The sequence below is a fragment of the Elephantulus edwardii genome, unplaced genomic scaffold, assembly GCF_000299155.1.
Source record: "Elephantulus edwardii isolate Elephantulus edwardi_28Jun2011 unplaced genomic scaffold, EleEdw1.0 scaffold00071, whole genome shotgun sequence".
Classification (NCBI taxonomy): domain Eukaryota; kingdom Metazoa; phylum Chordata; class Mammalia; order Macroscelidea; family Macroscelididae; genus Elephantulus; species Elephantulus edwardii.
Window position 1 is genome coordinate 4,046,878 of NW_006399821.1, and position 23,538 is coordinate 4,070,415.

Consider the following 23,538-nt stretch of genomic DNA (forward strand, 5'->3'; position numbering starts at 1 on the left):
GAGAACAAGAAAGAGGGACCAGTCTTCAGAAACTATGGTCTTGGTAACAGAAATGAAGTTGGAGATAGAATGATAGAATTTTGAACCTTTAATGACTTATTATTAATTGCAAGTACTTTTAAAAAATTATTTTATATTGGTTTGCTTACAAAATTCATATGCATTGTGTTTCACACTATTTTTCATTCACATTGAATTTGATACAATTATTCCTATTATGTCTTACAAAATTAATCCCCATTGGACTATGTTCATCATAACCTTGTCTTTTCAGGTTCCCACTAGATCTTTCCAATTTCTTTTACTCCCACCCTTCACCCACCAAATTGTGCAACCCTGTGATTTCACCCTACTCTTCCTTACCCCTCTATTTTCACCCCCCCCTTGAGTCCCCATGCATGTTTTGCTAGTTATCATTCTGTTTTTACGATAATGGTCTTATGCAGTATTTGTCTTTATGAGACTGAGTTAGTTCACTTTCATGCAGAATTATGCTCTCTGGTCTCTCCCAGGTAATGGAGTATTTTTCAAAATCGTTGCTCATACCATTTATAAAAAAACACAAATGGCAACTCTAGACATAGACCTCACCTGACAGATTACACAAGAATCATATTGATTACATTTGTGGGAAGAAATTATGGAAAAGTAATTCTGCTGACTGTGGAACAGATTATTAATTATGCACATTCAAGTTCAAATTAAAGTTGAAGAAAATTTTAGAAAGTCTACAAGAACCAAAATATGACCTAAGTAGTATTCCATCTCAGTTTGAAAATCATCTCAAGAACAAGTTTGAGACACTGAACACTAAGAAGACAAGATGAACTGTAGGATGACATTAAAGATTCCATACATGAAGAGAGCAAAAGATCATAACAAAGACAAAGGAGAAATAATGATCAAAATGGATGTCAGAAGAGACCGTAAAAATTGCACTAGGGTGTCAAGAAACCAAAACACAGGAAAGAGATGCTGAAGTAAAAGAGAGGAACCGAAGATTTCAAAGAGCAGCTCATGAAGTCAAAACAAAGAATTATAACCAAATGTACAAAAAGGAGGAGTCAGAAAATCAAAAGGAAACTTGCTGGTTATTTCTCAAGCTGAAGAACAAATTCATCTTTGAGTTTCATAATTGAAAGATCCTATGGGAAAAATCTTGACTGACCAAGGAAACTTCAAAAGAAGATGGAAGAAATACATGGAATCACTGTACCAAAAAGAATTGGCTAACACAGAACTATTTCAAGAAGTAGCATATGATCAAGAACTAATGGCAATAAAGCAAGCTGCTCTGAAAGAACTGGGGGAAAAAAGGCCTTTGGAATTGATGGAATACCAAATGACCTATTTCAACAAACAGATGAAGTCCTGGATGTGCTTACCAGGTTGTGCCAAGAAATCTGGAAGATAGATACCTGGCCAAATGACTGGAAGTCAATTTATCCATATTTATTCCCATTCTTTAAAAAAGATGATCTGACAGAATGTGGAAATTATCAAACAATATCATTAATATTACATGCAAGCAAAATCTTGCTGACAGCCAAAAATGAGAGAACTGCCAGAAATACAAGCTGAGTTTAGACAATGCCGTAGTTCTAGGGACATCACTGTTGCTTCCAGATGGATCTTGGCTGAAAATAAAGGGTGACAGAAGGCTATCTATTTGTGTTTTATCAACTAAGCTAAGGTATTTGACTGTGTGGATCACAGGGGGGAAGAATGTGGTTAACACTGAGAAGAACTGAAATCCCAGAACATTTGATTGTACAAGGAATCTATGGTCTGGACAAAAATTGCATGATTCAAAATTGAGAAAGAAATGTGTCAGAGTTGTATCTGTTCTTCATACCTTTTCAATTTATATCCTGAACAGGATTTTATGAAGAAGAACGGAATCAGGATTGGAGGAAAAGTTATCAAAAACCTCCATTATTGCTTTTCAAGGAGAAGAGCGAACTGGAGGTGGGGGTGGGGTGGGCGGGGAGAAAAGTGCAACAATGAATGAATGGAAATCCAAAATCTCTGTAAATGTTCATGGAAATGAATAATAATAAACACACACACACACACAAACCCACCCAACGAACCTCCATTATGCAAATGACAAAACTTTTTTCACTGAAACTGTGAAAGAATTGAAGCGCTTGCTGCAGAATTTCAAAGAATACAGCCTTCAGTATGAATTACATCTCACATTAAGAAAACAAAGATCCTTACCCAGGGTAAGCCTTATAAAAAGGCTGAAGCTGTTGATAATTTTTTTTTTCTTTCTGAGATCTATAATCAACACCCTTGGTACAGGGTGAAAATACAGTTAGGAAATAAAAAAGTCAAGTTGCATTGTGAAAATATGCTACCAAGGACCACTCTAGAATGCTAAAGAGCAACATTGTCAGTGTAAAGATTAAGGTGCGCCCGGTCTAAGCTATGGTCTTTTCAATTGCTTTCTATGTACCTGAGAGCTGGACAATGACCAAGGATGACAGAAGAAGAATTTGAGCTGTGATGCTAGAGAAGAGTCCATCCTATGGACAGTCAAGAGAACAAACAGGACTGTGCTGGAGAGGGTGAAACTAGGTTGCTCCTTGGAGACAAGGATTTTGAAACTCCTGTGAAGAGGGAAATCATACTTAGAAGGGTGGAGGATCAGCAAAAGAAAGGAAGCCTCTGGATGAGATGGAGTGACAGTCATTGTAGCAATGAGGTTTGGTGTGCTGGAGACAGTAAAGCTGGCTCAGGATAGGGCAAGGTTTAGAGTCACTGTTTATAGGGCCATTATGAGTCACAGTCAACTGACCTAGAAACAACAAGAGAAAGGAAAATCATCACTTCATTGATCTAACTGCACTGGTGCAAATAAGGAGAAGAAACTTCCTAGACAGAGTATTTGGAAACAGAAAAAACCAACAACCCGTGTTTCTTTGCCTTAATGGGTACTCTGTCTGGAAAAGATTTTTTTTTTTAATTTTGTAATTCTGCTTGCAAAAACACAGTTAACATATAGCTGTAAGCATTCCCTCAGGTCAAACAAGGGACTCTAAGAACCAGGCCTTAGACAAGAAAGCAGTACCTTTGACCACAGGGTCACGGAAAGCCAGGGAAACAGGTACAGGCAGCTCACCCAAGCCTGTGAGGACAAAACTGTAAATGTGAGCAACTTGTTGTTGTTGTTGTGTGTGTGTGTGTGTGTGTGTGTGTGTAAGAGAAAGAGGAGTCACATTTTATTGAAGCAACTGTATTTGTATTACATGAATCTGCATATTATAGCTAAATCAAATAGTCCATTTTTGTTCTCAGGAAAAACGATGTGAGATGAGAGAAATGAGTGGAGGGACCCATGGCTTAGCAGCAGGCAGGGCACAGGGAGGAGAGAGAATGCAGAGGGACCATTTTCAAGAAGAAGAGATATAAATTGGTAGGCAGAAGAAGGAATAGGGAATCTTACAGCACACAGTAGCATAATCTAAATGAATAAGGACATTGTTTTCCTAGAAGTTTTCTTCTCAGACATATAATTAAGCTCTCCTTATATACAAATGGCCATTTCACAAACCACAGAAGTGATGACATTTTTGGCATCAGTGAGAGTGACTGGAGCAACTGAGGGAAGATGATGTGCTTCCACCTGAACTGCATGCAGGGTAGATATGAAGAACCGTGCCCTTCTTGCAGGTACTGCATGTGAATGAGTGCACTCTACTCCACATGTCCTCACTCTTTCTGCATAACACACACTTAAATCAGCTAAGAAGGAATTTCCAACTTCAATGTTTGTAAGCAAATCCATGTTTAAAATCAAACTGAATATAATTTAAAATTAATTTGGTGATTCCTCAAACATAGCACATGGAAACATGATACAGCTTTCCACTGCTAGAAATATACCCCAAAAGGGGAAAAAAACTGAGATACTAACAGATTTGTACACCAGTGTTCATAGCAGTATTATTCATAATTGCAAGAACATGGCAAAAATCCAAATGTCCATCAACCAATGAATGGATTAAGAAATTGCGCTACATTCACACAGCAAATGCAGTAGGCAGGAGCAACAATTTCATAAAATACAATGTAACATGAGAGAGGTTAGAAAGCATTATGCTGAGTGAAAGAACTCATTCTCTTAAGGTCAAATATAGCAGAAGACCATTATTATAAAAATAGAAGAATAAGTAGTAAGATGTAAATAAAAGTCCAAAGAGAAAGAGGAGGAGGGCAGGGGAATGAAGGTGGTGAGGAGGACAGGGGAGCTATGGGGATGGGGGGATCACTGGGTCATAGTGTTTGGTGGGTTGAGGGAGGGGTGAAGGAATTGGCATTCCATTCAGGATGGAATGATGGTAGGCATGGATCAATGGTGATTGATTTTTCTGGAACACAGTGTATGGCAATGAAGGGAAGTATGAAACACAAGGTATGTGAATGAAACACAATGTAGATGAATTTTGTACATAAATCAATATAAAATTTATAACCAGAAGAAAAATCAGCCCATAAACACAGGTGGTAGAGCCTGATTTCATTAAAACAATTTCTGGGAGTTGGAGTTCTGGCTAGTCCTGGAATACTCTTCCCTATAAATTCAGAACCAGCCTGTAAAAAACATAAAAGATCACCAGAGAAGAAAGAATAATCATGAAAAAAAAAAATGAGAGAGTGGATTCTCCTTCTGCTTAGGAGTTAATAATACATTCTTTCAGGATGGAAAAAAAGGGCTGTTTAGACTAAACATTTAGGATTCCTTAGGTTTCAAGAGAGTATGAAACTGTTACATGTTTGTTTCTAAAAATGAGTCTGTTCTTTCATTTTTTCTTCATTAATGTAGGGTCTTGAATCACACTTCTATCCATGCTCAATCTATAAGAAGCATCACCAAAACCATCATATTCTTCAAGTTGTAGACAAACTGACTTCACTCATTTCCACTGAGTTGGAAACAACCCATAGCTGGTACCTTTCATTGGTTTTCTGAGGCTGTAAGTCAAATAGGAGGAGGTTGTCCATCTTTCTCCCACTGAGCTGCTGTTGAATTCAACCTGCCGGCTTGGGGTTAACAGTGCAACTCCCTACAGACTATGCCACCATGATTTTCTATTTAGTTATTTTATTTTTCCCTCAGAGTGTAGGTCATGTTTTTTCCCCCCAATGAAAAACAATAGTCAGTATTCAACACACACACAAACAAACATTTTCTCTCTGTCTCCTCATCTTGCACTTCTTCCTTCCCCTCTGACTATAAGGACCAAGCTATTATTTAAAAAATTATAGTTCAACAAAAAATGTGAATAACCATATCAGATCACAAAATGGAGGATAACTAAATCATGTTACGTGACTGCCAAATTACAACCCTAACTGCCAAACCATTTAGACAACACTAGTCAATAACATCACAATATAACTACCAATTACATCATAGCAAAACTAAACCACTGAGAGCCATTGCTCACCCAAACTCAACTTTAGTCATCATTGCCAGTGTTACACTCACATCACAATTCAGTATTTCCTACTGTCAGATATACCTTGTTAACATGCAAACCAGTCAACTACATTTTGTTTTTTAAAACATGAAATGTTGGATAGTAAGATGGTTGAAAATTGCGGAGTAGATATGCATGTACAGATATATGTGCACACATGTTAAACATGTAACTTAAAATAATTACTAAGTCAACAGCAAAATAAAAATTTAAAAATCAGTGAATATAACTACCATATCCAATGTCCAGACAACTGACACATTTTTCTATCAAGTAAGAAAACATTAATGTTAATATAGACTCCTGACTGAACAAAAATCTTATCATTGAGATTATTCCCTAATCAATGTTAGTTAATAAAGATGGTATTATAATGAGTTTGGTAGGGAACGTCCCAGGGAAGTATATGTAGATATTTACACGTCTTCCTGCAATTTAAGGGCAGTAATAAAGGATTATTATAAGATTAGTGCTGTTCTATTACTAATTATGGGAATAGTTCTAATCTGTGTGATTGTTATCATTTTAATACGGGCAAAACATTTGTTCTACCTCCTTCTAGTTTTAAGAGGTCTTAGGTACTAATCTAACCGCTGGAAAGAAATCTCCTTACTTCATTAAGACTAACAATGGACACTCAGAAAGACTTGCAATCCCCCAAAGAGCACCCAATGATATATATCTACAGATATAAAATGAAATAAAATCCAGGAATCAATTAGATGTTGAGAATGTGGACAGAGAACAAAGAAAAGGACTTAAAAGCTTGGTGGTTTTTGATGCTTGGTGAAACTGAAATTCAAAGGAGCATCATTACTTGAATTTGGCTTTGCCATTGATGATTCACATTGTGTAGCTTTTGGAATCCAAGTACATGTATATGACTAAAATTTTATTTTTTAATCATATTTGTATTTAAATATCAGTTCATATTTTGTATAAATAAACTATTTCTTGTTCAAGAAAAAAAGAAAATATCTTATTGAACAAAACAAATAAAACTATTATAACTTCACATAACTGGAGCCCAACAAGAATTTCAACAGCTCTCCTGTATATTAATAATAACAATAAAAATGGTTTTTGTTGATGTCATAACCACCATGCAAGCTTCTCTCCAACAACCCCACAGAACATGTAGATGGCTTTCCTTCCAGACTGATGTGAATTAAGGAAAGATGCTGAATGGAAGTAACAGGCTGGTAAGCAGGGAAGAAAGGACTTGGAAATGATGGTCCATTATGATTAACTCAGTCAACAAGATGGACCACATGCTTAGTTATCACATAAGGGGGCTCACAACTTCACTTGTTCTCTGCCTCAACTGAGAAGAGGTAGTTGAGACAAAGATGAGTACATTTAGAGGCTCAAGTAAGTTCACATTCAAACACATTTTTCCCACCTTTCTCTGACCTGGTCAATAGAAAAAGAACACTAGTGGTGTAGCAAGAAGCTCTGGTAGCCTAGTGGTGAGAAGTGCTGCTCCTCGAATGTGGCAGGCAACTCAAAACAACCAGCTGCTCTGAGGAAGAAACACGGGCAGTTGCTTTTTGGCAACTGAAAGCCTGCTGGAGGGTCAGCTATAAATTAGTTCCAACTTGATGACAATGAAGCAGCAGTGCAATAGGTTAAGTGCTGGGCTGCAAGACTGATGGGCTAAACACACAAGTCCCTTTGTGGGAGAGAGATAAGGCAGTCCCCTTCCATTAAGATTTACAGAGTTGGAACTCTGACAGTTGCAGAGGATGTGGGTGTGGGTTTGGGGTTCTGGATGACATAAAGGGTTCAGCAAGCTCTGATAGCTGTCTTACTCAGATTCATCTGCCAGCTATTCTCATTCTTTTTGATGGCAAATATAAAAAGACGCCCAGAGAGAAACTTTCATTTTTCCTAGCAAATAATGTGATCCAGGTCCCACTGATAATGTGCATATTCCATATTCCCCACATTAGAACAGAATTCCTGGCTTGAGTATGCCGAGGAGTCAGGCCTGGCTGAAAGTCACCTCTATTGGTCCCTCTCATTGTGAAATCTTTTTCCAAGATGGCAGAGTGACTGTAACAATGGAAGTCATGAGGAATGTTCAGGCTAAGGCAAGGTTCAGATCTGTTGGTCATAGGGTGGCTGTGAGTCATAGTCGACTCAACTGTACCTAACAACAATGCCAGCACTGGTGTCTCTGGGCAAATGGCGCTGAAGCTCTCTTTCTAAGTTCCTTCGTCCATAAAGTGAGAACAAAATGTCTACCTTTCAGTACTGTTGCGGATACTATATCACATAATGTGTACAAAAGCAAATCCATGGCCATCACACTAATTCTGATACATCCCTCATTGCCTGCTCTCAAGACAGATCTGACTGAGAGAAATCCTCAACCGGGTTTTCATGGCTGTAAATGGATATGAGATAAGACAGTCCTTCTCTCTTCTGAAGAGCAGTTAGTAGATTCCAACTTCAACACCCTACAGACTACACCTGGGTTCCCTCTATGTAAGAGAACATTTTAATGATTCACAACATAAATCTCATCATTTGCAAATGATTATTATTTTATTTACAAAGGTATTACAATTACTGACTTCACTCACAAAAAATCCCTGATAGGTGATAGTGAAATATGATGTTAACATTCATGTAAAACAAAAAAACTGCTTCTTGAGCAACTTGACTGAGTGCTGGACTTGCCTCTGTATCAGAAGAACTCTTGAGGGCAGTTGTGGACACAAACCACCTGTCACACTGTAAATTACTTTTCTGCCCCATCCAAGGAGAGATCAAATTAGGTCACTCCCTGAACCATATCTCCACAGAGCAAAGTGATTCTCTTGTGAGGGTCAAAATTTAAGCACAAGCTTCTTGTGGCCTAACCTCTACTAATTAGTTTATCTTTATGCATGTTCATGCTAAAGTTGAGTTTCAGCTACTCTTATCAAGGTTTGACCATGGTGAGACTATGATGGGACTTTGCTAACAAAAATGAGTACACAAAGTATGAGCTCCATCCCTCTAGACAAATACTTATTTTTAAGATTTAAGTTTGTATCTTGGAAAACACTATGTCCATCCTACCAAGATGTAATGCACAGGCACACCTCATCAGTTTAGGGAAGTCTTGCAATAAAATATTCGTCTTAACTCTTTGAAATCTAGCATTTCTCGGGCTTTTTGCTAGAACATTGCCCCAGTGTCCAGGCTCTCATGGGCACATGACAACTGCTCAAAAACTTTTGAACCATGGCATCTCTAAAGGTAAAGGTTCTCCCCTTCATGTTGTCCACCAACAATGTCAGATACACTGCTGGAACATAGCACAGACCTCTAAAGGCTTGCTACTACTAGATGTCTTTCAGTCAACTACAACTCATAGTGACCTTACGAACAACAGAGCTGAACCTTCCTCTCTCCTGCACCATCCTCACAATCTGTCATGCTCAAGCACATTGTTATAGTCACTGTGTCAATCCTCTCCTTTAGGCTCTTCCTCTCTTTTGCTGACTGTCCACCTTTCTTAGCATGGTGTCTTTTTCCAAGAGCTGGCCCCTTCTGGCTGAAATACTAGGTATGTTTTTCTCTTGCTTTAAAGTCGGGAGTAAGAAAAAAAAAAAAAAGTATGGAGTGAGGCATACAGGTGAAAAGATTGTAGAAGTTCAGGTCAATATTTAAGAAAGTGAACATATCTTCAAAAGTTTGGAATGCTGACTAACTATAGCCTATGAAAATGCACACACTTCAAGACCGTTATTGTAGAAATAGGCAACTAGCAAAATGTGTATGAGGATCTAAGGTGGGGAGAGTAGGAGCAGAGGCATGAGGATGGGCACAAGGTCACACAATTTAATAGGTAAAGAGAGGGGTAGGCAAAGGAAATGGGAAAGATCCAGTGTAAAAAAAAATGGATACAAACTTTGTAAGCAAACCAGCATAAAATAAATTTTTTTAAAAAATAAAAGATAGTTTATTATAATGGGGGAAATATAACTCAGAAAAGGAGGATAAACATGGCTGTTTAACTTCAAGAATAAAATCAGTGTCACTAAATTGCATACAAAGAAAACACTGAATTAGTGTATGTTTTGCTGTGTATATTCTACACAACAATAAATTTTTTGTTTTTGTTGTTAAAAAATACAAACACTTCTAGATAACTTGTTTTTATGTAGCTGGGGATTTATAGCTGTTATCTATTAGCACTACAAGAATACTTTTTTCCCCTTCAAACTGTAGTAATAATAGATGTTAATTATAGTATAGTGGTGGGTGTATGGCTGTGTACTTTAAAATTCAAATAACTATTTTGCATATTTCAGAATATACATTATGAAAATGTTCAGAAAAAAACCAACTGTATATCACTTGTTTATTCTAAAGTGCAATATTATTTAACATAGTTTCATAGTATTCCTTTATTTCAAGTTGAACTGTTAAATACAAAACCCAAAAGCAATTCTGCCTACACCATTTAAAGCATTTTGATCTTGGACATAATAATGGACGTGAATGAACATGCGTCAGCAGTAGGAAATGACTTGTAAATTGTTGCAGAGCGTTTATGAGTTGGAGGTAGATTCTAATCATGCATGCTCATTTTTCACAGGGCTGTTATTATGTCCCTTCCACAAATGGGTAAATGGAGGTAGAACTCCTTTAAAGCTAGGAGCAAACTTTTGACGACAGTGTTTTACTGGTTCCCCACTCCTGGTTTCTACCAAAAAGGAAAAAGACTCTCCACTGAGGAAATGTCGAAGGAAAAAGCATCACTGACTGAGTGTAACAATCACCTTTACAGTGGTTCTGAGTGTGAGGATGTCTACCAGCTACTGTCCCTGTACCTGAAAGTTCAATTCTGCAGACACTGGGAGGCCTCTTATGACCTCCAGGGCTGACAGTCCTGCTGAGATGTGAGTGTGCTTTCAACATATAAGGCTCTTTTTGTATTTTTATGGCTGCTGGCTTTTAATTTTAGTTAAGTTTACTTTTAGTCATAAGTAACTAAAGTAACCTCATTTTACTACATTTAGAAAGGTAAGGAATTAGTACTATTTCTTAGGATGGAAATTAACAAACTGAATTCTTACTGGGAAAAGAGTATAAATACCTTTTAAGAATTCAAGAAATTTAGGTTACTCTTTCAGAACACATAAATGAGAATGGTAAAATGTGTCCTTACATCATCAACTTGTGTTACTGTTAGACCCCAAGGGAATCATTAGTACTCAACAACCACTTGTATTGTGGAATAAATCAAGCCTTGATTGACAGTCTGAATGATTGAACTTTGTTTTTGTGTAATTCTCTCATGTGGAATCTGAAGATGACACTTTCTTAATCGAAGACCACAAAATCATAATGCTCACATGAATATTTTTGCTTCTGGGCCTGCTGTACTGACGCCACCTTGTCAAGCAATCTTAGAAATGCCTTCACTGGGAAAGATTTTTTTAATGTCTTTGCACCAAACTGCACTAAGAAGTAGTGTTATCCTATGCACTGGCAATAGAATGTTGACAGGGGCTTTCTCCAGACCCACTCAGCTGACAGAAGTTTGACTCATTATTATGTAAAAATGCCTTTGAGCCTTCAGCTAAGAGCAATATATGTTTAAAATACACTTGAAAACCCTACAACCAGAAAAGAATAAGATGAATGACACCTTCTGAGAATCAAATCCTTATGCACATCAAAAAATTTCTCCATCTGGGTAAAAAGGAAAGCCAAAGACTAGGAAAAAGGTATTTGGTAATGGCATATCTGATAAGGGACTCATATCTAAAATTTCTAGAGTACTCCAATACCTCAACAAGAAAAAAAATAAACAACCTAATCACAAAATGGGCACCAGATAAGAACAGACACTTCACCAAAGAAGATATTCAGATGGCAAATAAACACATGAAGAAATGTTCAAAATCCCTAGCTCTAAGAGAGATCGAATCAAAACAGGTATGAGATATCATCTCACTCCATAATAATATATTATGGATTTTGTAATAATAGCAAAATTCAACAGAGCAGCAAACAACAAATGCTACTGAGGTAGTGGAGAAATTGGAATCCTTATTCACTTTTAGTGGGAGTGTAAAATGATACAAACAATTATGGAAGGCAGTCTGGCACTTTCTCAAAAAAGTGGAAATACAAATACTAGTTGACTCAGCAATTCAACTAATGAGAATATATCCTAAAGAAACTAGAGCTTCCAGCCACACAGATGTATGAACACCCATGTTTCCTGCTGTCTTATTCACAGTAGCAAAGAGATGGAAGCAACCCAAGTGCCATCAAAAATGGAATGGATAGAAAAACTATGGGTTAGTCATACAATGGAATATTATGTAGAACTGAAAAAAAGGAACACATAAAATATTAAGCAACATGGGTGACCCTGGAGTATATTATGCTGAGTGAAATATCTCATTCACACAAGGATAAATACTGCACAACATCACTATTATAAAACAAGACTGAGATGTGGGTTGGGGTCAAACTAAGAAAAGAGGGGATAAATAATGAACACTGCATTGGAACAGATGAAGGAAAGAACTGAAGAAAGAATATATGATTAAGAATCATGTGTATGCCATCAGTCCAGATTAAGTGGTGCATAGCAAAGTGGATTGGGGGGAAGCGTAGGGGTGAGGAAGGAAATTATGCAACAATGAAGAAATTTTTTTTTTAATAAAAAAGTGAACGGGGGGGTAGAGAAGAAAATGTGCAACAATGGATGAATGAAAAATCCAATTTTTCAATAAACTTTTGTTAACATCACAATAAAGATTTTTTTTTAAAGGACACTTGTATTATCAAAAATATAAATGCTGCCCAACAGGCCAACCTGTCTACCAGAAGTCTGGTATTTACAACACTAACCCACACAGGCATTTTTAAAAAAGATAATAATTCAATCCCCTACCTTGACATAATCCTTGGCATGACCCCAATCTCGTTTGGCATCCAGATTTCCCAAACTGAAGCATTCCAGTTGTCCAAGGTAAATCTTTGCAACAGATCGACTAATTTTTCGAGTAACAAAATTAGCTCCTGAAAAAAAGAGACAAAAGATACGTTATCAATAAAGTATATTTGACATTTAACAGTTTGGTGAACCAACTTGACTTCAGCTTCTGGGCATATCTTTCATTTCTTTCCTTTTCTTTTAAAAAAATAGTAAAAGAAAAGAAAAAAGGAAAAGATCACTAAATGTCATTTAGACAAGTTAAGAAGCTCTAATTCTAAATGTCACATCAGTCCTACTTTAATAACAAACATTTTACTTTGAGGGAATGTCTTAACATTCCTAATTTGCTGCCTCAATATGCAACCTAGGCATTAGGCCAAAGAAAAGCTAATGGAATGTCAGTTTTTAAACAGAAAATTCAAAAGAGTTATAAAAAGGGACATGCCAGAATAGAAGACAGACTTCTAAGACCACCCTGATTTTTTTTAAGGGGAAAAGGGTATAAGAACACAAATCCCATCTATTCCTAATAGAACACTGCTACTACTTCTGAGTCCAAGGGAAAGAGCACAAAGAAAAATTTAATTTAACGTTTCTAACTAGCTAAAGGAAACAACAAAATAGTTGATTTATCTTTCTCTTAAGAAGTAAGTGCACTTTTACTTGGAAATTTGCCTAGCTACTTATCATAAATTATAAAACAGTTATGGGTTAAATGTTCTTTTGTACACTTATTATAATACCACTTACTGGCTTTACTTTGTGCTGTCTATAGCTATAAGTTTCTGAATATTATATAAACATTTTTAAATAATTGTATGAAAATGTTAAGAAAACTTTTCAATGGTTCTTCATTTCATTGTTTGAATCTTCCAGCAGCTCTATGTGAGAAAGATGGGCAATCTTCTGTGCAATTTATAGACTTCGAAAACCCAGTGGAGGATCAGTTGTTAGTTGTTTCTAATTTGACTGCAATGAAGTGGGTTTCGAAAGGTCTTTTCAAACTGACCAAAAGGCACTTGAGATAATTTTATCAATGGACTGCATGTACAGGTAAGGCTATCAGGGAATACCATCAAATAATACTCTTATGAACTATTCAACAGATTCATGCAGCCTAGAGATGCTACTATCACAATTTAACACATAACTTTAGTTTATTCTTTTGTAGATGAAAAAGGGAGGTGAACATTATGATGATGAAAGCTTTTGGTTTCTTGAGAAATTGGCACAAGAATAAGGGGAATTTTTCTAAACAGGTTTTCTAATTTTAGGCAAGAACATGGCCTAGAGCAAGTTCAAACACATACCTGATTCACTCTACATATGAACTTGGTGTACACATCTATCCCAATGACATGTCTTTACAAAACACAATGGACCACCACATAAATGCCTATCTGCAATATTTCTAAGTAGTTCATAGATTTCATTAAGCAATTAAAATTTTTACATTTCCAAAGTTGATTCTAAAAACACAGAGAGCTCCTTAAAAAGGAAACTGAAAATGCAAATATATTTATTTGTCATACATAAACCTAAAACTATTACAAATTAGTAATTTTCTATTCCCAATTTTTCACTTACCAGTAAAAAATAAACATGAGATTCCTAATGTGTGTCCATTTTAATGTCAGAACTAAATTATCAACCTAAAATACAATCTAAAATATTGTGCAAACATAATGACAATGTAAGAAGGAGGGCCTCCCTCACAGTTCTTTCTTTCCTATCCTTTACATCCATCCCAGAGTAAATGAGATCACCTAAGATAGGGGCTATCATTGTTAGCATGCAGAAGTTCTTTACAATAATGTGTAAGTTAAGAACTAGTACCTAGTTCTATGAGGTACAAATGAAGACTTGTACACCAATGTTGACAGCAGAGTTATTCAGGATCACAAGAACATGGAAACAGCCCAAATGTCCAATCACAACCAAACAAATTAAGAAATTATGGTACATTCACATTATGGAATACTGCACAGTATGCAGGAGCAATGATTTTACCAATTGCTACCTAATTTGGGAGGGACTGGAGAGCATGCTAAGTGAACTAACTCAGTTCCATAAGGAAAAATACTGTATAACATGCCTGAGGACCCAAGAGGGGGAGGGTGGGAGTAGAGTGGTGAGGATGGATGGGGGGAAAGGGTTGTTAATAATAGGGTCACACAATTTGATGGGTGGAGGGAGAAGTGGGTAAAGGAAATGGGAAAGATCTGGTATGAAAAACAATGTAAACAAATTTTGTAAGTAAACCAGAATAAACAAAAAATTTTTAAAAAAGAACTAGTACCTAGTTCTGTAAATTAAGAAACTGACTCCAAGAAACTAAGAAAATCAACCACTTTAAAAGTAGTATGCGCTGTGATCCAAATTAGTAGCAGTGAGATTTAAAGAAAAAACTCAAATCATCCCTAGGCCCAGAATGTCTGCTAAGAAATGGACACATCTTTTACTTGGATTCAGAAGTTATTATGGAAACTAATTAAAATTATTCAAAATATCAAACTATTAGTTAGGTTAATTTTAGATAGATAGATAGATAGATAGATAGATAGATAGATAGATAGATAGATGATAGATAGATAGATAGATAGATAGATAGATAAACTGTTGTTGTTATATGCCATCAACTAGCAACTCAACTGCTACACATGCAACCCAACCCTACGTACAATAGCACCTACCCCCATTTCTCCTAGATAGATACTGTGTCAACCCATCTCATCTGAGGTCTTCCTTTTTCTCCTGTGCTGTCCCTCTACCCTTCCAACAATGATGTGTCCTTCTCCAAGGACTGGTGAGACAGAAATCCTTGCTGCCAAGGATCAACCCGGTTTCACCCTCTCAAGACAGACCAATTCGTTCTCTTGACAGTCCATGGTATGTTTAATACTCTTCTCCAGCACCACAGCTCAAAGGCATCAATTCTTCTGTGATCTTTGGTCATTGTACAGCTCTCTGATGCATAGCAAGTAATTGTAGAGACCATGGCCTGGGTCAGGCACAAAAGAGCCTCTGGACTGACATCATTACTCTTTAGCACTTTGGAGAGGACCCTGACAGCAGACTTATCTAATGCAATTCGTCTTTTGATTTCTTGACTGCTGGGGCCAAGAGTGCTGATTATGGAGATGATCAAGCTGTAATTGTTAACAACCTTAATCTCTTCTCCATCTATTATGGTGTTGCCAACTGGCCCAGTGATGAGAATTTTTGTTTGCTTAACGTTGAGCTTCAAGCCATATTGAAGACTACAGTCTGACTTTTTGTAGCAAGCATTTCAAGTCCTCCGTTTTGGCAAGCAATGTGTCATCTGCATATCGCAAGTTGTTGATTAGACTTTCTCCAATCCTGATGTCACATCCCTCGTCATAAAGCCAGGACTCCTGAACGATTTGTTTCACATATAAAGACTGAAAAGGTTAGTATGCATTCCTCATACACTGCTTTCCTGATTTTGACACAGAAAGTGTGTCCTGTCTCTGTTCTGTGGACTACTTACTGGTCTGCGTAAAGGTTTTGCATGAGTATAATCACGTGTTCTGAGATTCCCATTCTTCTCAAGATTAGCCATAATTCATGTGTGTGTAGACACACACAATTTGCTCGGCATAAAGACTGAAAAGGTATAGGGAAAGGATACAATTCTGATTTTAACACAGTGTTTCCTTGCTTCATTTGGACAACAGCTTCTTGGTCTTGGTTTAGGTATAGATTTTACAAGTGTTTTATCAAGTGTTTCAGGTCCTCGTAATTTTTGGCCAGCAATGGTGTGTCACCTGCATATTGCAAATTGTTGATTAGCTTTTATCCATTCCTGATGTGACATTCCTCATCATTTCTTGATTGCATGAGCACAATCAAGTGTCTGGGATTCCCATTCTTTTCAAGATTAGCCAAAGTTTGTTATAATCCTCTGCCTTTGCAGAGTAAATAAAGCACAGACAAGACATTTTTCAGGTAATGTTGCTTTCAGCCAGAATGCATCTGGCATCAGCAATGATATCCCTGGTGCCACAACCTCTTCTAGGCCTCGCTTAAAATTCTGAAGTTTTCTTCTTAATGTACTTTCTAGCAGTTTTTGGATAATTTTCAGTGATATTATGGTTGGATATGATATTATTATTCAACAATTTTCACACCCTATTGGATTGTCCTTCTTGGAAATGGGAAAAAATGGATCTCTTCCAGTTAGTTGGCAAAGCAGCTGTCCTCCAAATTTCCTAGCATAGGCTGGTGAGCAAATCTGGGCTACACTTGCTATTGAAACATGTCAATTGGCATTCCATTAATTCCTGGGGTCTTTTTTTTTTCTTCTCCTCTCTCTCTCTCTCCAGTTCCTTCAGTACAGCTTAGATTTCTTCCTTCATTATCATTGGCTCTTGTCCATATGGTATTTGCTGAAATTTTTCAGTGTCAACCAATTCTTTTTGGTAGAGTGATTCTGTGCATTCTTTACATCTTCTTTTGATGATTCCAGGGCCATTCAAGATTCACCCCATAGCATCTCTCAGTATTGCAAGAGGCTTGAATTCATTTCTCAGTTCTTGCAGCTGGATAAGTGAGTACTTATAAGTGAGTGAGTACTTCCCTTTGTATTCTCCAGCTCCAGATCTTTGGATGTTTTGCCATAATACCTGGCATTGTCTTCTTGAGTCGCCCTTTGAAATCTTCTGTTTAGTTCTTTTACTTAAGCATTTTCTCCCTTTGTTTTGGTGACTCAATGGGCTATTGCAATTTTGGTCTTCCCCCCCCCCTTTTCAGTGATTTTAATGACATTTTGCTCTCCTCATGAATGAAATCTTTGATTTCATCACATAATTGTCTTTAATCATTAGAGTACAATGCCTCAAACCAATTCTGGTGATGAGTTTTTCATTCAGATGGGTCAGCCTCGAGGCCATATCTTGGTTCTTGTGGACTTGTTTTTATTTTCTTTAGCTTCAGTTTGAATTTGCATATGAGTAATTGATGATCTGTTCCACAGTCAGCCCCTGGCCTGGTTTTCACTGGTTATATTGAGCTTCTCTAGTGATTCTTTCCACAGATGTTGTCACTCTGAGTACTATGCAACCCTTATGTAAAGTCTATATGTACATATATCTTCTTTGATTTTTAAAGAACACTATTCTGTTTTCTGCTGTTATGTGTCGTTGAGTCTCCTGCAACTCATAGTGACCCTATGTACAACAGCTCTGAAGCCTGCCCTATCCTGAACCAGTCTCACTGATTCTGACACACTTACCTTCATTGCCCCAATTACAGTGTCACTCCATTTCATCCAGGGTCTTCCTCTTCTGTACTCTCTGGTGCTAGAGAAGAGTCTCGAACATACCATAGACCACCCGGAAAACTAACAGGTCTGTCTTGGAAAGAATGAAACCAAGTTTCTCCTGAAAGTTAGAATTTTGAAGCTCCATCTCACATAGTTTGGCACGTGGCAAGGAAGGACTGGCCATTGGAGGAGGACATCATACTATTCTATTTAGTGAATAGTAACTACAACTTTAAGATCTTGCAAGGTAGCATACTGTGGGAGAAGGATAAGCAATCTCCTCCTATGCAACTTACTTCCTCTCAAAACCCGCTGGAGGGTCAGCTATGGGTCAATTCCAACTCAAAGGCACACAGCAACAACAAAATCCTATTTAGTGAATAGTAATAGTAAATAGTAACTAGAACTGATGAGGAAGACTCATCAACAATTTACATTATGCAGATGACACAATCTTGCTTGCTGAAACTGAGAAGAACCGGAAGCACTTGCGGCAGAAGGTCAAAGACTATAGTCTTCAATATGGATTTGAACTCAATATCAAGAAAAGACAGATTTTCATCACTGGGTCAATTTTCAGCCCCATGATAGATGGAGAAGAGATTGAGGTTGTTAACAATTACAGCTTGCTTGGCTCCACAATCAACACTCTTGGAACCAGCAGTCAGGAATCAAAAAACGAATTACACTGGAAAAATGTGTTGTCAGGGACCTTTCCAGAGTACTGAAGAGCAACGATGTCAATCTAAAGACTAAATTGCGCCTAATCCAGGCCATGATCTTCACCATTACTTGCTATATGCATCAGAGAACTGGACAATGACTAAAGAAAACAGAAGAAGAATTGATGCCTTTGAGTTGTGGTGCTGGAGAAGAGTATTAAACATACCCTGGACAACAAAAAAAACCAAATAGGTCTGTCTAAGGGTGAAATCATGGTCAGCCTTTCATTCATAGGGTTTCTATGAGTCATCTATGACTCGACGGCACCAAACAACAAAAACAACAAGGGTGAAATCAAGTTTCTCCTTGGTGATTAGTATTTTGAAGCTTCGTCTCACATAATTTGGGCATGTGGCCAAGACTGACCAGTCCTTGGAGAAAGATCACGTTCGGAAGCGTGGAGGGACAATGCAGGAGAGGAAGACCCCGGATGAGCTGGATTGGTAGAATAACTGAGGAAATGTAGTTAGGTGTATAGGCACTAGGATTGGCACAGAGCTGCTATACATAGTGTTACTATAGGTCACAAGTACTTCATGGCACATAACAACAACTAGAACTTTAAAACACTGCAAAATAGCATATAAGGAGCAACTATCGCTATCTTCCTATCCCAGCAAAGAGTAAAGAAAATAAAAGATTATTTGACCAGAGGACTAACAGACTATGTAAACTTTAGTCTCTATTACTCTGAGACTAGAAGAACCAGATGTGAGCCATCTATCATTACTGACTGTTTCTTAAAAAAGAAAGAAAAAAATCACAGTAAAAAGTCCTGTGCAGAGAGAGAAATAGTGTGGGAGAGAGATCTACCTCAAAAATCATATAGATCAGGCTTAAAACTATAGAAGAGATTATATACAGACTGGGAAAATCCCAACACTATTGTCATCTTTCAAGCCTAGACCTGAACTGATTCCCATAATTAAACTTCCAGACAAATAATATATAGGATAAATGATTTTTTTTTAAAAAAGAAAAACTAATATATAGGTCATGTGGCATCAGGATGGATGGCGAAGAGATTAAGATTGTTCACAGCTTCAGTTTGCTTGGCTCCACGGTCAACACTCTTGGCACCAGCAGCCAGGAAATAAAAAAACGTATTGCGATGGGAAAGTCTGCTGTTAATGACCTCTCTAAAGTACTCAAGAGCAACGGGGTCTCTCTGGAGACTAAGGTGCGCCTGATACAGGCCATGGTCTTTACAATCACTTGTTATGCATCTGAGAGTTGGACAATGACTAGAGAGGATAGAAGGAGAACTGATGCCTTTGAGCTGTGGTGCTGGAGAAGAGTATTGAATGTTCCATGGACTGCCAAGAAAACAAACAGATCTATCCTAGAGAGGGTTAAACCAGGCTATTCCTTGGAGGCAAGGATTCTGGGGCTTCACCTGACATACTTTGGACATGTTGCAAGGAGAGACAGGTCTTTGGAGAGGGACATCATGCTGGGTAGAGTAGAGGGACAGTGCAAGGAGGGGAAGACCCTGTATGATGCAGATTGATTCAGTGACTGGGGTAATCAGGATGGGTGTGTCAGAGGCAATGCAGGTGGCACAGGATAGAGCAGGATTTAGGGCTGTTGTACATAGGGTCGCTATGAGTCTCAAACGACTCGATGGCACATAACAACAACAATATATAGGTCAATAAGGGAATAAATAACATTAAGGAAAGACATATTCCTTAGCACAATCAAGCCATAAAAGTACAAAAGGATGGCATTTTCTTGGAGCTATAGCTCAGATATAAGATACAGCAGTTATCCCTGCTTAGGGATATACGCAGGAGTGGCATCCATTTCCTAAACAGCATGCCTCTGGAAACTCTACGAACTTTGATTAATGACAACAGTTATAGAAAGGCTTTAGGGTTTTTGTTTCCAGGGTCTCTATGAGTTGTGCTCAACTTAACGGCAATAAACAACATTGTTCAGAAGGCAGGAAAGGATAGAAAAATTAAAAGGGAAACAAGACAGGAAATGGAAAGAGCATTGTTGTCATGGGGAGATTGTAATCAATGTCATAAAACAAGTATAAATCATAAAATGTAAAATCAATATTTTAGTTGCAAACTTTTACTCAACTCAAAATAAAAAGTTAGGGGAAAAAATCATAATAATCCACATCTTATCTAGAGGGTTATTTGTGACCCTTGCAGGCAAATGTGCATTGTTCTGCTGGGTATCTGACTAGCTTGGTGCCTGATATCCTCTCCTTCTCTCTGATTCCTTCCATCTGTAATGGAAATGTCTGTGTGTGCCCATGTCTCTATTGTACTGCAGAAACAATCAGGTAACTCCTATTCTGGATTCACAAAGACAGAGAACTTTTGTCCTAGGATGAAATTTGGATTTGCAGTTGATATGGTAATGAATGTGGAAGCAGGGGAAGAGAGGAAGGTGCAAGTGTCATGGACTGAATTTGTTTCCCCAAAATATATTTACATGATGATATGATGTGGAGGGTATATGATTCCCCATGAATTGGTATACCAGAAAGTTGTCAAAGAATTAAGGGTGGAATGCAACACCACTTAATCTCATCACAACCTTGATCCAATATAAGACGTTTAGGTAGGCTGTGGACTGTAACATTTTTTATCTCAACAGAGCTAAAAGGGGAGGAAAGCAGGTAAAAAAGAGATTTCAGTAGCAGTAAGAAAGGACTGCCTGGACTGGACATGATCCTTTTGGACTCAGGCCTCTGCTGTAGGAACCTCCTTGATGCTGGGGAAAGCCAGGACATAGAGCAATCTCTAAGGAACATAGGCCTACAGAGGCTGAAAAAGACAAGGGTATCATCCCAGAGATGACAGAGAGGGAGGGCCTTCCTTCAGAGTTGGCACCCTGAATTACAAGGGTATCATCCCAGGGATGACAGAGAGGGAGGGCCTTCCTTCGGAATTGGCACCCTGAATTTGGACTCCTTGCCTCATAAACTGAAAGATAATAACATTTGATGTGTGAAAACCATCTTCTTGTGGATTTCTGACAGTTCTTTTGGAAGTCCAGGGTATATTCAATACTCTTTTTCAATACTACAATTCATTGACTTTTAAAATAATACGCTAATGAAGGAATTTTTCTTTTACTTTTCAAAGAGAAGAACGAACTAGGGATGGGGGGAGGTGGGAGGTGAGAAAAGTGCAACAATGAATGAATGGAAATCCAAAATCTCTGTAAACGTTCATTAAAATTAATAAAAAAAATAATATTCAGCAAGATTATACTTGCACCTAATAGTAATGTTGTTAGTTTCCACATCCTGTTGTATCACATTTTCTTTTTTTTTTAAATGCTAAAGATCCATATTTGTTTCCCAAGATAATACAAAATCAACCAAAACCAAATTCACTGCCATAGAATCAATTCTGACCCATATTAACCCTCAAGGACAGAGTAAAAGTGCCTCACAAGATTTCCTAGACTGAATGTCTACAGGGGCAGACAGTTTCATCTCTTTCTGCACACTGGCAGTCTGGTGGGTTCCAAGAAGTAGTATTTTGGTTAGAACCATAATGCTTAACCAGTATGTCATCAAGGCTCCTTAAATATGGCATTTTAATTAATATTTTATACTGAACATAGGAAAGTGGTGTTGTAGAAACCAGCAGATCAGAAAGTAAGAGTGCAATTAACTTCTGAGTTTGAACCTGGCATCCTGATGGGGTTGTTGTTACATTCCATCAAGTCACATCTGACACATACTTACTTCCTTATATACAAGAAAATGAGACTTTCCCTGAAATTGTCACTGCCTAATAAAAACCATTGTTGCAGTTACTGTGTCAATCCACCTTATTGGATTTTCTCTATCCCTTTGCTTTCCAAGTGGAATGTCCTTCTGCAGGGGTTTACTTTTACTGATAAATGTGCCCCACGTATGTGAGACAAAGGCTCATCAGCCTTGTTTCTAAGGAACATTGTTGTTCCATTCTGTATAAGACAAATTTGTTATTTTGGTAGTTCAGGATAAATTCTGTAATCTTCAACAACATTACGATTCAAAAGGCATCAATTCTCCTCTGGTCTTGCTTAATAAATCATTCAATATTAATATGCATCTGCAATAACTTAAAATATTGTGGTTTGAATAAGAAGCACCTTAGTCTCTAGAGTGTTATCTTTGCTCTTTATCACTTGAGATCCTTGGCAGCAGATAAGCCCACTGCAATATGCTGCTTATGATTAATATGATTAATATGATTACTTATGCTTCCTTGGCGATTGATTATATTCACTCAATTCATTGCTGTCAATGTCAGAACTAATTCAGAGTTGACCTTCCAGCAGATTTTCAGAAGCTATAAATTGCACAGAAAGAAATTATCTATCTTTCTCTCTAGGAGCAGTAGGTTGATTTGAATTGCCTACGTTTGGGTTAGCAGCACAATTCCTTATCTACTACACCACCTGAGTTCCTTATAGATAACAGTAAAATGAAATTATTGAAAATATCAATCTTTTTTTGATTCATGATAATGTTGTTTGTGGGCTTTGTTTTCACAAATGCTTCATGTCATATATCTACTAGTATAGTGTCATACAGAATAGCCTCATAGTCCTAAAATTGTCCTATGCTTTGCCTATTCAGCCTACACTAACTCCTGTGAAACCCTGACAACTACTGGTCTTTTAATTGTTTATAGCTTTGTTTTTAATAGAACATTATGGTTGGAATCACAAGGCATAATTCTTCGTTAAGATGGACTCTTCATTTGATAATATGCATTTCAAAACCAAAATACCCAAACTAACTGCATTCGAGTTGGTTGCAACTCATAGCTGACTCTCCACCAGGTTTTAGGAGGCTGTAAATAAACAAAATGGACAGAGATTGTCCATCATTCTCGCTCAAACTACCAAAGAGGTTTACCAGTAAAGTCCCCTATGGACTAAGCTACAAACTAAGATGTGAGGGTTAAGTTGAAGCAGCACAATTGGTTGTCACAACAGTGCTGGGTTTATGTACTTGTAGGTACGCATAGGAATCAGATCAATTACATCTGTGGAAAGAACTGCTGGAGAAGCTCAATATCAGCTGTGAAAACTAGGCCAGGAGCTGACTGTGGAACAGACCA

At 37.5% G+C, this 23,538-nt stretch overlaps 1 protein-coding gene across 1 annotated transcript in view; it reads right to left on the reverse strand.

Annotated features, from left to right (window-relative positions):
- GMDS (GDP-mannose 4,6-dehydratase) overlaps window positions 1-23,538 on the reverse strand; it is an 844,904-nt gene that overhangs the window by 409,119 nt on the left and 412,247 nt on the right. Inside the window, exon 7 of the mRNA XM_006888703.1 lies at window positions 12,400-12,527. Within this exon, the coding sequence (XP_006888765.1) occupies window positions 12,400-12,527 (128 nt within the window). The remainder of the gene's footprint in view (window positions 1-12,399; window positions 12,528-23,538) is intronic.